Below are 13073 nucleotides of genomic sequence, written 5' to 3'. Positions count from 1 at the left end.
CATCTCTTTCTGCATCTCAAAGAATCTCCAGCGTCAAATCCAGACGTCTCACACACACCGAGATGAGCCATTTCATTTTCCAGGAGGTAAGAGCACAAAGTACTAGGTAACACTCAATGGCATAGAGTTGTGAAATGAACCATGACCTCCGCAAAATTGACAACTAACAGAGCATGACCCCCAGGAAATCAAAAGGACCTTTTAGATTCTATACGCCGAATCTCTGGGGAAGGTACGGGCAGGAGCAGAGACGGAATAAAGAGTCGCCAGGAAATTGAAATATCCAATCCAAGTGGCGGCGGATAAATCACCTGATCGCCAACGCACTCGACCACACACACTGGAAGAAATTGCCAGCTCGATCCTACAAAAGCCACTGTTTCACCTGAAGTGGCACAAAAAAGTGGGATTTCAACCCCTTAAAATGGGTTGATAGTGAATGAAAGGGTGAATAACATAGAGCAATAGAGTGTTGTTAAAATAATCCTCGTTAACAAGAAAGACGGGTCAATGTTGGCTCTGATAGTTTTGTTCAGGTTTAAAACCCCTCCTAAAAAAAATCTATCAGACATGCTTCACACTATTGTTAATGCAGCAAGGCCATTCAAAGGAATTATATACATATATATATATTTACATTTCAGGTAATAAATCCATTCATTTTCATGGACGTGTTCTCAAGACTTCAGTTATAAACTGGCTCCTTTTGTCTAAAACGCTCTTCTTTATAACAAAATGAGTCATATTATGTTCTCCTTATTGTGGAAAACCACTTTTACCAGCTGTTAAAAGTCACAAATGGCACATTCCAAAATAATCATCGTCATTCCCCACACACTGGAGGTGTTTCTCACTGTACTTGGAAGACCGGAGGATTGTAAATGGCAGCTCTCTGGTTAGAAAGTTGAGGAAAAACGTTGACGTGTTAAAACCAAACCCTTGTGGACCAAATACCTGGGTGTCAAACAACAAGACTGGGGTACATCGCTGGATCCAGATGGGAATGTCGTATTCCAGAAAGGATGTCTTCAGTCACAACATATTCCAAGTGGGCTTGCTATCAGGCAACACAAACTCCATGTCTTCTCAGCTGCTGTGCAATAAAAGTGCCAGAGACAGAGGTCTGTTCCCAGCCTGCCTCTGGAAACTCCCTTGGAGCTGGATTTAAGAACGCCTGGAATCGTGCTACAAAACCAAAACCACCTTAAAAGATCCCAGATGAAGGAGTGACAGGGAAAATTCTGAAGCCTCTCTCTCAGCAGGAGACAGGAGTTCCCTTTAACAGTACCCTCTTCCTGTTTAGTGGCACGGGGAGAAAAGAATAAGGAAAAGGGAGGGCTTAGGCCGCAGCAGTCGCCTGGGCCCAGGGCCGGCCTTGTGGGCTGGACACTTCAGCCGGTCTGTGACATAGGGAGCTAAAAATATTGCCCCTTTCCCAAAAAAGGAGTAGGAAGGTAGGACGTTGCAATTCACATTCCATTTGAGTGACCATTCCTCTCTCTGTGTCTCAGAGTCAGAAACAAGGGACCTCTGTTTACCCACTTGATATCAGCCGAGCTCATCTGCCTCCTACTCAACACAGTGTTGATAAGAGATTTGCAAAATAAATCATGGCTTCATGAAGATATAGAAGACAGTCTGATTCAGATAAGCACTGATGCAGGTCTTGGGTCGCTATAATCAAGATCAATATTTTGGGATTCTTTAAGGCATATCTGAATAACAACAGCCTCTCAGACAGCCATCACATTGTTTCTGATACATAAAAAAAGACAAAAAAAACGGTTAAACTTTTGCATTTCACTTGACAGCTTTTCACCGAAGAAGCTCCTAACCTGTGAGTGTTTTTCAAAATAGTTTCACTGCAAATATGAGCCTCTACTTAGCCCAAAATATGCTGTAAAGCCCCACTTTAAATGAAAAAATGAGGGATTTCCCTTGAATTCAACTGTTTAAATAACCTGAAGTAGATGTCACAAAACATTTTTAAAAAATAATTCATTCATTTTGAAAAAGTTTATCTGGAATATATTGGAATACACTTTGGAATAGGAATGGTGGGAAGGTTTTCTACAGATGGAAAGTCTTAGTAGTTGCCCCCCGCCCTTTAATAAGCTGCCGATGATCGCGACTGTACTTCAACTTACTACTTAAATGGAAAAATCCATCAAGAAGGTGAGAACAAAGGTTATGGTTGTTGTACATTATCAAATACTGACGCTGTTCTCACCAGTTGGTTCTGATAATTAAATTCCTACTGTTTTATGGCATATTTATCACACACATCAAACCAACTTTAACGTCTCACAAACACAATCCAACGAAATGTAAGCTGTGGTTTCTAAATGACGATTGTATTTATTATGGGAAAAGCAAATACAACTCGATCTGATTGTCCGTGGGACCTAATAACTGGTGATGCCACCCTAGGCAGCAACAAATGAAACCAAGCGTTTGATTTCTGAGTCTCTCATGGCGCAGTGGAGGAACTGTGACCCACTCCTCTTCACAGACTTGTTTTAACTTGGCCATATTGAAAGGTTTTCAAGCATGAACTGCCCATTTAGAGTCACACTGCTCCATTAGATCCAAGTCCAGTCTTTGACTTGGCCACTCAAAAATCTTAATTTAGTTTTTGAGCGGTTGAGCGGGGGAGATAGTCACATACTTATAAGTCACCAAAAAAAGAAAAAAAATCACACATTCACTCTGGCATTGTTTTGACAAGCTAAAGAAGATTTGTTATTAGTATGTGTATGGACGATGGACGAGTCCTACAACAGTACAAAGCCTTCTCCAGCACCTCCCAAAGCTCCTCAAAAGCAAAAGTCTGGACTGTGTGGTGGCCAGTCATGTGTGAACATGATGCATCATGCTCCACTTTTTTTCTTGCCAAGAAGTGTATATTTCTGTGGTTGTCCTGCTGCATAACCCAGAAGCACTTGAGCTTAAGGGCATGCCTACAGGATTTTCTGCAGAAGTCACCGGTGCGCTACTCAAAGCCAAAGAAGCGAGCCTTTGTGTTCATTTTTGTCGACACCGGTTTTCGCCCTGGAACTCCCCCATGGGTTTTTGCCTAGAGGCTCCGCCGCTCTTCCGATCAGCCTGGGTTCTTTGGTGACCTCCTGGATGAGTCGCCGTTGCCCTCTTTTGTTGGGACCATTCATCACCATTCTGTTTCATTGTGGTTCAACTGTGCGCCAAACACGCGGGAATGACGGACGGAGATATTTCAACAACTCATTTGTTCCTGAGTTTCTCTGCCTGATGCGACTGCCTTTATCACGTTTCAGACTATAGTCACAAGATTTCTCGGTTCAACAGAAGGGAAGGGGAGATTCTCAGGGCACTGCGTACACACTGCACATATTACAACAAAATGAGGGGCAACAGGGGTCAGATATAAAATTCAAAATGTTATTATGATATTCAACGGTGATACGGCTTATATAAGTTAGCGTCCAGATAAGGCTTAGCCCCAGATTGTGCACAGTCGTATCTAATATTTTCCTAATCAGTCAGTGTCACTCACTTCTTATAGCCAACTCGCACACGAAACCTAGCAGCCATGTTCCAACTGACAAGGGAACATTTGCTTCCCAGAATTCATTAGAACTCATTACAGATATGGTCAATAATCGCAACCTTTCAATTATTTCCCCCCAACCACTCTCATACGTGTGACACAAGTTATCTGATGAATCTGTAATAACATTGTCAGTCTCATTCTCATGGTCTGACTACCTCTGACACCTACTGTTTTCATCTGTTCAAATCTGTTCAACGGCAATCAGAGGCTGAGTTTACTAGCCGTCACTCAACAAGTCACAGATATGGAGTTTTCATTTAACGGAGCAGCTGTCTGTTAACAATACACAATAAACAAGATGTCCATCAGAAGATTCTAATGGATGCCGCAGATGCCAATTTGTCACCCAAGGTTGGAGAGAACTCCATACATTAAAGCTATTTAAGGTCAAACAATAATGCCTCTGCAAATAGAAAGGCAGCCCTCGGTGAAGGAATATTATTGAAATTCCCTAACACGACTCTCTCGGAATAGGAGGAATCATCTCTACCATAGGTGATGGATACATAAACTAGTTTAGAAAACAGGGTCCAGCATGCAACGTGAGCGAAAACAGCACATTTTGAGCACTTTAAGGTAAATAAAACACCTTTGATTTCATTGGTTTGATATCACGTGGCTCAATATTTTGGCAGCATGACGCTCTTTAGTCTGTAAATATCCATATATTAGCCGTGTTGTTATAGAAGCCGCAGGGTTCCGACCCCAAGAAAAAGGTAGCTGCTTATAGTCCGGAAATTGGTTGTTCTTCGCATGATTTTTCTTAACCTGATGCTAATGGATAATGTGATGTCTCACTTGAAACCTATATTGACACTCGTTGATCAATGTTTGCCATGCTGAAAACACTCAAAAGAATTATTACTGTTATGATACAATCTGAGCAAATTAAAGTTAAAGATTTTAGAATTTAATCGGCAAACTTTTCTCTTTTGGGACAGTTTGACAGTCTGCAAAGTACTCTACTAAATAAACGTAAAACCGTGAAAAAAATGTTTTAAATAAATTTAATAATGAAAAAAGCCATATGACCCACCTCAGCTCCTTTATTCAACGATATTATCATCCCCATGTTATCACCCAATTGCTATACATACAAATATATTATTGCTTGCAGCATTAACTGTTGTGCTGCAATCCAAGTGAAATCCTATATACATTTACTCAGAAAAGTTACAGTAAGTCCTAATGAGTGAGATCAAATCCACATTATTGATTGAAAAGCACCCAACAGTAGTTACAGGCAAAGCGTAGTATTATATAACATCTATAAAGCGATTTAACTTAGAAGCAGTGTAGTATTATTGACCTTTATCCAATAGCTATGCATGCAATTATATGAAAAAAAAATCTGTCTTTTGTTAGGTCCAGAGAAAAACTGTTTCTCTGTTGTCTCTGGTTCACTTACATAATGAGGAGTGTGTGCATGTGCGAGTGTGTGTGTCTGCACTGACCGTGTGTGCCATCCTCTGGGAGGTCCACATCCAGCATGAGGTCATCATCATCCAACTCTCCGTTGCTTGGAGCATCCAGATTGTTCAGAATATCCTTGGAAGAACAAAAGGAAGCGTGTGTCATTTCAAAAGCATTAGATAACATTATGGGAGCATCATGGGCACATTATATGTGTATTATAACTGCATTAGAGCCATTCCATTATTTTGCCTCCAGACAAAACACAAGTTCTCTGCTGGAAAAGAAATGTCCGAAATATGTCAGGAAGAAACAATGACTGATATTACAGAAACAAAAATGATTTACAAAGAGCTGATGTTATTATAAACAAAATTAAAACTTAAATTTATATGTTATTGGTAGATTTAAATACACAAATTCATAAGTAGCTTGGGTCCAGATTTATGAGTGAGACTGAAAGACCCATCTGTGTCACCAGGTCAGAGAGGCTCTGATACAACTGTGTCAAAATGTATGTTCAAGTGCACGGTATCTAGTCTTTGTGCCCCTGAATGCACTTGGACTATAGAGCACTGAATCCAGGAGTAGTCAATCACACGTTCTGCACATAAATGTATTGAGAAAATCTTAGTGATGACAGAGCAAAGGAAGACATTTCCAAACTCAATATAACAACTGTGCAAACAGAGAGGGCTTCTGTGGAAGAGATAGGGAAAAACAGTCAATTATGCCTGATAAATGCTTTGAAAAGCCAACAAAAACAGATCTCAAATATGCAGCCTGACTGCTCCACTGATGTCTGTTGAATAACTCAAAGCATACCCAAAAGCAAACGCGTCGAATCAATAGTTCAAAGCCTTATTTTCAAGGCAATTTTTTGCTCCACCAAACTAAATTGACAGAGCTTTGACTCGAAGACGCAACCATAAAATTAATCACTATGGAGAATGTTGTGTGTTGCACAACAGTCCCCCACATAACGCACATGATGAAAACGCAATCATGAAAAGAAAAGAATTGAATAGATATACTTCCAATAGTATGGGTGAAATCTTCTGTTGTTCTGTTTCATTATCACTCACTTTTGGCATCTTCAATTTTCCAGCGAAAAAAGTAAGCAACAAGGCAAATTACAAATTGTTACATTCTCTTTGTCATAATTCACTTCAAGTCTTCATTGATAACTTTTTGGGAAATTTATATTGGTCAGTGTTGCACTCAAGACGCTGTAATATTTCCGTATGTTTTCAAAACCATTTTCCTTTTACTGAAGACCTTGACTTTATGACGCTTTAAGAATTCCTCCACCACAAAATCACATCAAAAAATAAACAAATAAATTCCATAATTTATAGACTGATGAGCCACTACTTTATTCTTGCGGTCTGAAACCTGCGCTGCAGTGTTTTTGCTCATGTGTCCGCAGCTCCACCAACAGAGCCGGTCTCCAGGAGGACAGGAGACTAGAAGCAGTCTGGCTGTGGTGTGGAACTTCGGACATGCAGGCGAAAACAGAGCATTTTGAGCACTTAAATGTACATAAAAGATGTGAGAGGTTCATGATTCAAGTTCAGAACATTGCAGAGATTATTTCATGAGTCAGTCTTGATGCTGGACCCTGTTATCAAAACTAGTTCAGAACTGATCCCCATTTTTAAGCCGGGTGCACCTTTCTACGTCACAGACAGCACCACTGCACCTGCGGCTTATAGGCCTGTGTGGCTTATGTACGAACAAGATCTGTTTTCCTTCTTAAATTTAGTGGGTGTGGGTTATTCCAGTGTGCTCTAAGAAAAATAAAAAAAAGAAGAGCTAGCAATTCACCTGTTGGGCTGTGACTGGAAACCAGAGTAACCACAGGAAACCCTCAAAGAAAGACTCGAACCTATGACCTTCTTGCTGTGTGGCAGAAGTGTAAACTTTTGTTATGCAGTGTCATCAACTTTTTTTCAAAATGCCCTTGTACATTCGACGCCTTCCTGACCACCTGCTGGCCCGATGCATACCAAATGTATCTTGCTGTGCAGGAAGTTCAAGTTGACCTCTTGATGCATAAAGCATGCGTTGGCATGGATTGGAGTTCATACGCGTGAAAGCAAAACTTGTCAATGTTAATTTGACTCATTAATGGCCTTTACTTGTCGGACATTCGGCTGTCACAAAGACTGATGCCTTTCCCGGCTTCCAGTGCTGAGAGCACCGCAGTCCAGCCGAAGAAGTTAATCACCTCATGTGTGAAGCCGATGTGACAGCTGACCTCTGCCTCGGCGCTGGTGAAGCTGCGAATCAGACTGCTGAGGTAAGCAGAAATGCCTCCAAGCTGAGGGAATCAACGGTTCCCATCCAGATATGAGATCGTCCCGGTCCAAATCAGGACTCACTTCAGCAAATCTTTAAAGGAGACAACTGACTGACAGAACAAAAAGCATGTATCCTTCAAACTTGTTTCAGAATGGGAAACCAGAGGAGCAGCTCTCGGGGGGTATAGTGGAGGGGACTTCCAGGAGGTCATCCTGGCCAAGCAGCCAATTTCCAACCTCTTCTCTTTGATCAAGTAGAAATTGAAGTGCAAAGATGTGGGTGGCTTTTTGGACACAACACTGGACGGATAAGAGAGCGAGGACTGCTAAACTACCTCGGTGTATACAGACCACTTACAGTGTGAGGCCGCCACTCCATGTTTTTCATGTGCACATGTGTTTGAATGCCATGTTTTGAAGATCAAATCTAAAGACATTTGTATGATGAAAACAGTTCTGGCCTAGTTGAGCTATAATGCCAAATGCAGTTTGATGAGGCACTGGGCCTGAGCTTCAGCGCCACAATTCATTATCTCTGGCTCAGAGAGTTGTGGGTGGAAGCATGCTGACTGTAGCGATGCTTGTTAGTTTTCCACCAAAAATGCTGCCCACTTTGTGTTTAAGCAATTATCTGACCGTCACAAAACATTCCCATCACTGCAGCCTGTAACAGCCACTTCCATGTTAATCACTGCCACGATTGTAAATAAAAACCATTTCATTTCTCTAAACTAATGTGAACATGTTAAGTTAAAGTTGCATTAACACACACCACACTTAACTTTGAAGGAGAATGACCAGACTGAAAGTAGTATTGTTATATTTTACATTATTATTTTTAATATTACCTAAAAGAAAAAACAATTTATAGCACAAACAGCCACCAAGGAGTTCATTTCACATGACTAAAGGGACCCTATTGTGCTTTTCTTCTCTCCAGTAATTGAGCCCCGCATATTAGTACTAGTTATTAGTAGTACACTCTCCCTACTGGCATCCAAAAGAAATTTCTCTCATGCCCCCTGCAGTTTCAGAACTCAGCAGCAAGGCTTCTCACTGGCTCTAACAGACAGCAGCACATCACTTTAGTGTTAGCTTCTCTACACTGGCTCTCTGTCCACTTTAGAATTGAATTTAAGATTTTACAGATAGCTTTAAAGCCTGTCTTGGCCTGGCGCCCGACTACATTGTAGAACTACTGACACCCTACAAGCCAGCCAGGACCATCAGACCCACAGCTGGGTCTCCGCTAGTTGTCTAAGTCTTTAGTCTGTCGAAGATTTAAGTGTAGACTTATGTCTAGAGGTGACAGTCTCTTCTGTCAGGGCTGCTCCATTCTGGTGTGACAGAGGAGATCCCAAACACAACATGAACCGTTACCTTTAAATCCCTGCTAAAAACTCACTTTAACAGGCTGCATTTATGTAATATCCTAAGTTCCCGCTGACTGAAAGCTTAGCTGAAGTTAAGCAAGTGAAAACATACTTCGCTGTTTTGCCAGTAATGCGCTGAACACACTGTGAACAGCATTCTAAAAAGTGTTACATAAATATTGCTTTATTATTATTATTATTATTACATTGACCTAGTAGTACAGAAGCCCCACACCAAAAATGAAATTCAAATGACAGGATTTTCATAAAATATCTTGTTAAATGTTCACAGGGACAATGAGTCCATTCACAGGGGTGAAGGTGATGATGAAATGCAATGGCATTCTCAACAACAAATATGAACGAGACTAAATGTCAGTCAGAGACAAAATCCAATCGGACGTAATATTGTTTGGAGGAAGTAGAAGTTGACAAAAAAAACAATCAGGATGTCACCCATGCAGTTTGAGACTGGCCAAGAAATGTACACAGAAGGAAAGCAAGACACTGGGTGTGGTATAAAAAAAAAACAGACCCAAGACCATCCATTCTTGGTCAAAACACATTCTCAATAGAGCAAATGTAAGGTTAATATTTCATGAATTACAACATCAGAGAGGACACACATACAAATGGTCACCTCTTGACTGTCTCAAATTTGTGGTCAGTCTGAATCATAAAGAGAAAATGATTTAGCTCTTGCCTCTGAAAGCATAACTTCACACAGAGAGCACATAGATCTACTTGAAGTGTGAGGAATAAAAACAATGGTTTCCTCCAGATGAGAGGATTGTCTGAGACAGTGGTCGCTCTGCAGAGCTTACTGTGGAGACTCTGCCAGGCACTAGAGATGGGACACCAGGTCAGAGAGGCTCTGATACCACTGCTGGTGTTACAATTTCAACTCTTTTCAACTCAGACGACATATTACTTTACCCTGTAAAAACTTTAAGCAAGCATTTGAGTTGACTAAATCTACTTTAGAACATAAAACATGTTTTATATTTCGTGGACGATAACCAAGACTAAAACAATTCGACAAAATTGGTTGGCAGTCAAAAGCCATACAAGTCAAAGACGAAGCCTTCAAAGCCTTCCTGGATCCAAGGAACTCCTGAATGCCACCAATTTCAATCGTCTGTTCCTGAAAATTCCATTCAGAACTGTCCTATGATACGATGATAAGCCAAGACATGAGCAGAAGATAGTCATAAAAGACAGAAGCTGACAGTGACTCATGATCACTCTGAACTCTTTACCAGGTGTATAATGCTATTGTCTAAACAAAGGTGTGATAATACACAATGGGAAAAACAAATCCCCAGCAGTGGATTTCCAGAGCAAAAATAAAATAATGATGAAACTGCAGGGAAATTTTAGGTCGGACTCCAACCACAGTCAGCATCAAAACATTGTTTTCCTATGTGTGTGTGTGTGTGTGTATGTCAGCGTAGCACTCGCTGCACCAAAAGATCAACGTGTTTCTCCTGCTAGGGCTGCGGTCTTCAGTGCAAGCGGAGGAAAAGCGCAGGAGGTGAGCTTGTTCGCCTCATTAATGCAACAGCAGCGCAGCTTCACGGGAAGCATGTAGCAGAAATGGCTGAGCACTCTGCAGACGAAAGGCTTAACCATACCACTTGTTTATTGACTGATGAATTTTCATTTAGGCTCCGCAAAAGGCCACAAATTAGTGGCAAAATAAATACATCCAGCGTAAACAAAAGAAACAGGTGGGTGGCTTAAAGAACCTCTAATGATAGGGTTGGAAAACCAAAAGAGCAGAGTGCGGATGGGGAGCGAACGGTAAAAGCTCTTGAAACGAAACAAAAAAAAACACCAGCGAAGATAAAGAAAATGGCAAAGCCACCAGGGAGAGGAGAGGATCAGCACTGTTAGAATAATAAAAAGGAGAGAGTAAACACAACTATTTATTCAAGGTTCCAGCTCAGTCTGTCAAAATATTACTTTCAAACAATGTCTTCCATTTTTCATTCTTGCTTTACCCACGGTAACACAGATAGAGATGAATTGGAACCATTGATTGGCAGAATGTTCAATATTTGAGAAGTGCATTGAAATACGGGCGATAAAAAGATGATGAAAAATGATCCATAGACTTAGTGAGATTGATACATTTAAAGTAAATTTCACTGATATTTTTTTTTAGATCTATTTATTTTCATAAATAAAATTATACGAAATCAATGAATTATTGCATTGTACTATTCACACTTCTTCAAGATAATTTCCCCATGATGTCCACAAAGAGAAAAAAACCCATCATCCTTTAACAGAGCTTGAGTAACTTAACTGAATGCGGAGTCAGGAGAACACAGCGAGAAGTGGCCCTCAACACGCCGGTTTTCTACAGCTGCCACAGTACTTAGCCGCACGGTGCATGAGGGGCATGTTATTATGAGCTCAGGTAGCTCACTCTGGACTTTGCACTGAAGTATGAGAATGCAAATGTGGTCTGAAACGTACATACAATAACCATTCAGCGCGCACATGTTGCGTCGAGCAAAGGAGACACAGTGCCCCCCAGCGGGCTTGTTGGGCTACAGCGTGTAGCGACAGTATATATCATTTTTGAAGCAAAATATTACATAAATCCCACTAAAGTTAACAGCAACAACCAATTATTTTAGCGCGCTGGCAATACTTCCCAAAAAGGATCCAATTTCAACACACTGTCTCCAGTTTGTCTTGGAGATAGTGGATTAGACAAAGTGCTCTAATAAATAAGCTTTAAATAGTCTTTGGTAGTGATTGACAGTCCGACAGGGAAGCTTACGCCGACGCTTTTCCCTCATCATTCTCCTCCTTTCTTCACGGTCACTCCCATTGCGGAGGACTAAGCAGATTGTTTCTCCATCGATCACACCACAACAACACTTCTCAGCCCGCATTAATCTTGAGATAAACATCCTGTACTGCATATTGTGTATGTATTCCATGTAACTCACAAGGCTGCAGCATTCAATAAGCACATTTTATGAGATCAAATTGGAATGAAATCCTGTGAGAATTCCATGTGGCAGCAAACAACTGATAAGTGAACTGCGGTGACTGAATTATACGACTCTTTCAGACTTATTTTATGAGCATACTTATTCACACATAATTTAGGAATGACTGCAGAGATTGTGACAGCTTCAGACACCAGCTTAAAGTGAGTAAACAGAAGAGAACAGCTGGCAAATAGTGCAACGAGAGTTACACATGCAGATAAAAGGAATGAAAGTTTCTTTGGTTGCAGGACGACAGAGGAATGTATTGCCATCTGCTGGACCGGATGGCTGTCTCAGACCTCTCTCAGTACACAGTAACCCCACTTCATAATGTCTTTGAATGCTTCAGTGTTTAACACAAGATATACCCTGGTTTGTTCGTTGTATTTAAATCTAAACTACCTTTAGAGAGTAAGAGAAAGCTTCTTTTTGTCGTTCCAGCTTTGATCAAACGCTCTCACGCATCTTTCACCAATACATGCCACTTCACTTGAACATCACATGCCTGGCAAAGTCAATGTAAGAGGCTCATGATACCATTTCTAATCAGGCTCAGCGTAAGCTCTTTATGCATTCCGGAGATCATGTGTCCCGGGAAAAAAGGAAATACAGCAAAAACAGGAAATGCACTAAGAACCTGTAGGACGACTGCTCAGCTCCCTGGCGGCAGGACAAAGGTAGAAGTACTTTTTAAGCCAAAACGGGAACAATGTGTCAAGACATAACTCAGTTTTATTGGCTGTGTTCTTGGCGATGACCTCAAGAACTGTAAATCAGGAGGATCAGCGTTTTTATCATGAAATATTAAAGACATATCAACATGTGGTGATAAATATGTCAGGTTGATTAATGAGCTGGCGCCAAGAATTCGATAAAAGGGGTTTCGCTGTGGCACTAATGCGAAACTGAATGTGATTCACTAATTTCAGGCAAAACATTCCGCAATGATCCAGCTTTCATTTCTTTCTATCTGACCAGACTACTGAAGAATGTGGTGTTTTAACTATAAAAAAGATCTGCTTCTTGCTGTAAAAGGTAAAACTATTTAATCTGCTCAATATTTACTAGTTGTATGCTGGTTATGTATTACTTTTTCCTCTATGTTTTCATTTAGTTTCTAAAGCTCAATCTGTGCTGGAGCTTGGTGCTTGTTGATGACGTCATGTCAGTCAGTTAAATGTTATCGACACCCATGCAGTAACAGTACAGTCAATGCTGGCCTGAGCTGAGCTGACTGATTTCAAAATTAAAACAATAGGGACATGGAACAAAGATATCTGCAGCATGGGGAGAGAAGAACCAGTATGTGGTATGGTGGTGGAAAATGACTCGCAAGATGCCATGAGGACAGTTTGAAGTCTCGTATACTACTGTTGAGATATTT

At 40.8% G+C, this 13073-nt stretch overlaps 1 protein-coding gene across 6 annotated transcripts in view; it reads right to left on the bottom strand.

The window, feature by feature from the left end:
- Positions 1 to 13073, bottom strand: part of ccser2a (coiled-coil serine-rich protein 2a) — a 71865-nt gene that overhangs the window by 30536 nt on the left and 28256 nt on the right. For all 6 annotated transcript variants that reach the window (XM_053874185.1, XM_053874184.1, XM_053874190.1 and 3 more), the window contains one exon: positions 5044 to 5137. In XM_053874185.1, coding sequence (XP_053730160.1) covers positions 5044 to 5137 — 94 coding nt within the window. The remainder of the gene's footprint in view (positions 1 to 5043; positions 5138 to 13073) is intronic.

This window comes from Synchiropus splendidus, chromosome 9 (assembly GCF_027744825.2).
Source record: "Synchiropus splendidus isolate RoL2022-P1 chromosome 9, RoL_Sspl_1.0, whole genome shotgun sequence".
Lineage (NCBI taxonomy): Eukaryota > Metazoa > Chordata > Actinopteri > Syngnathiformes > Callionymidae > Synchiropus > Synchiropus splendidus.
The sequence above is the reverse complement of the archived record's forward strand: the minus strand, read 5'-3'. Positions and strand labels throughout refer to the sequence as shown.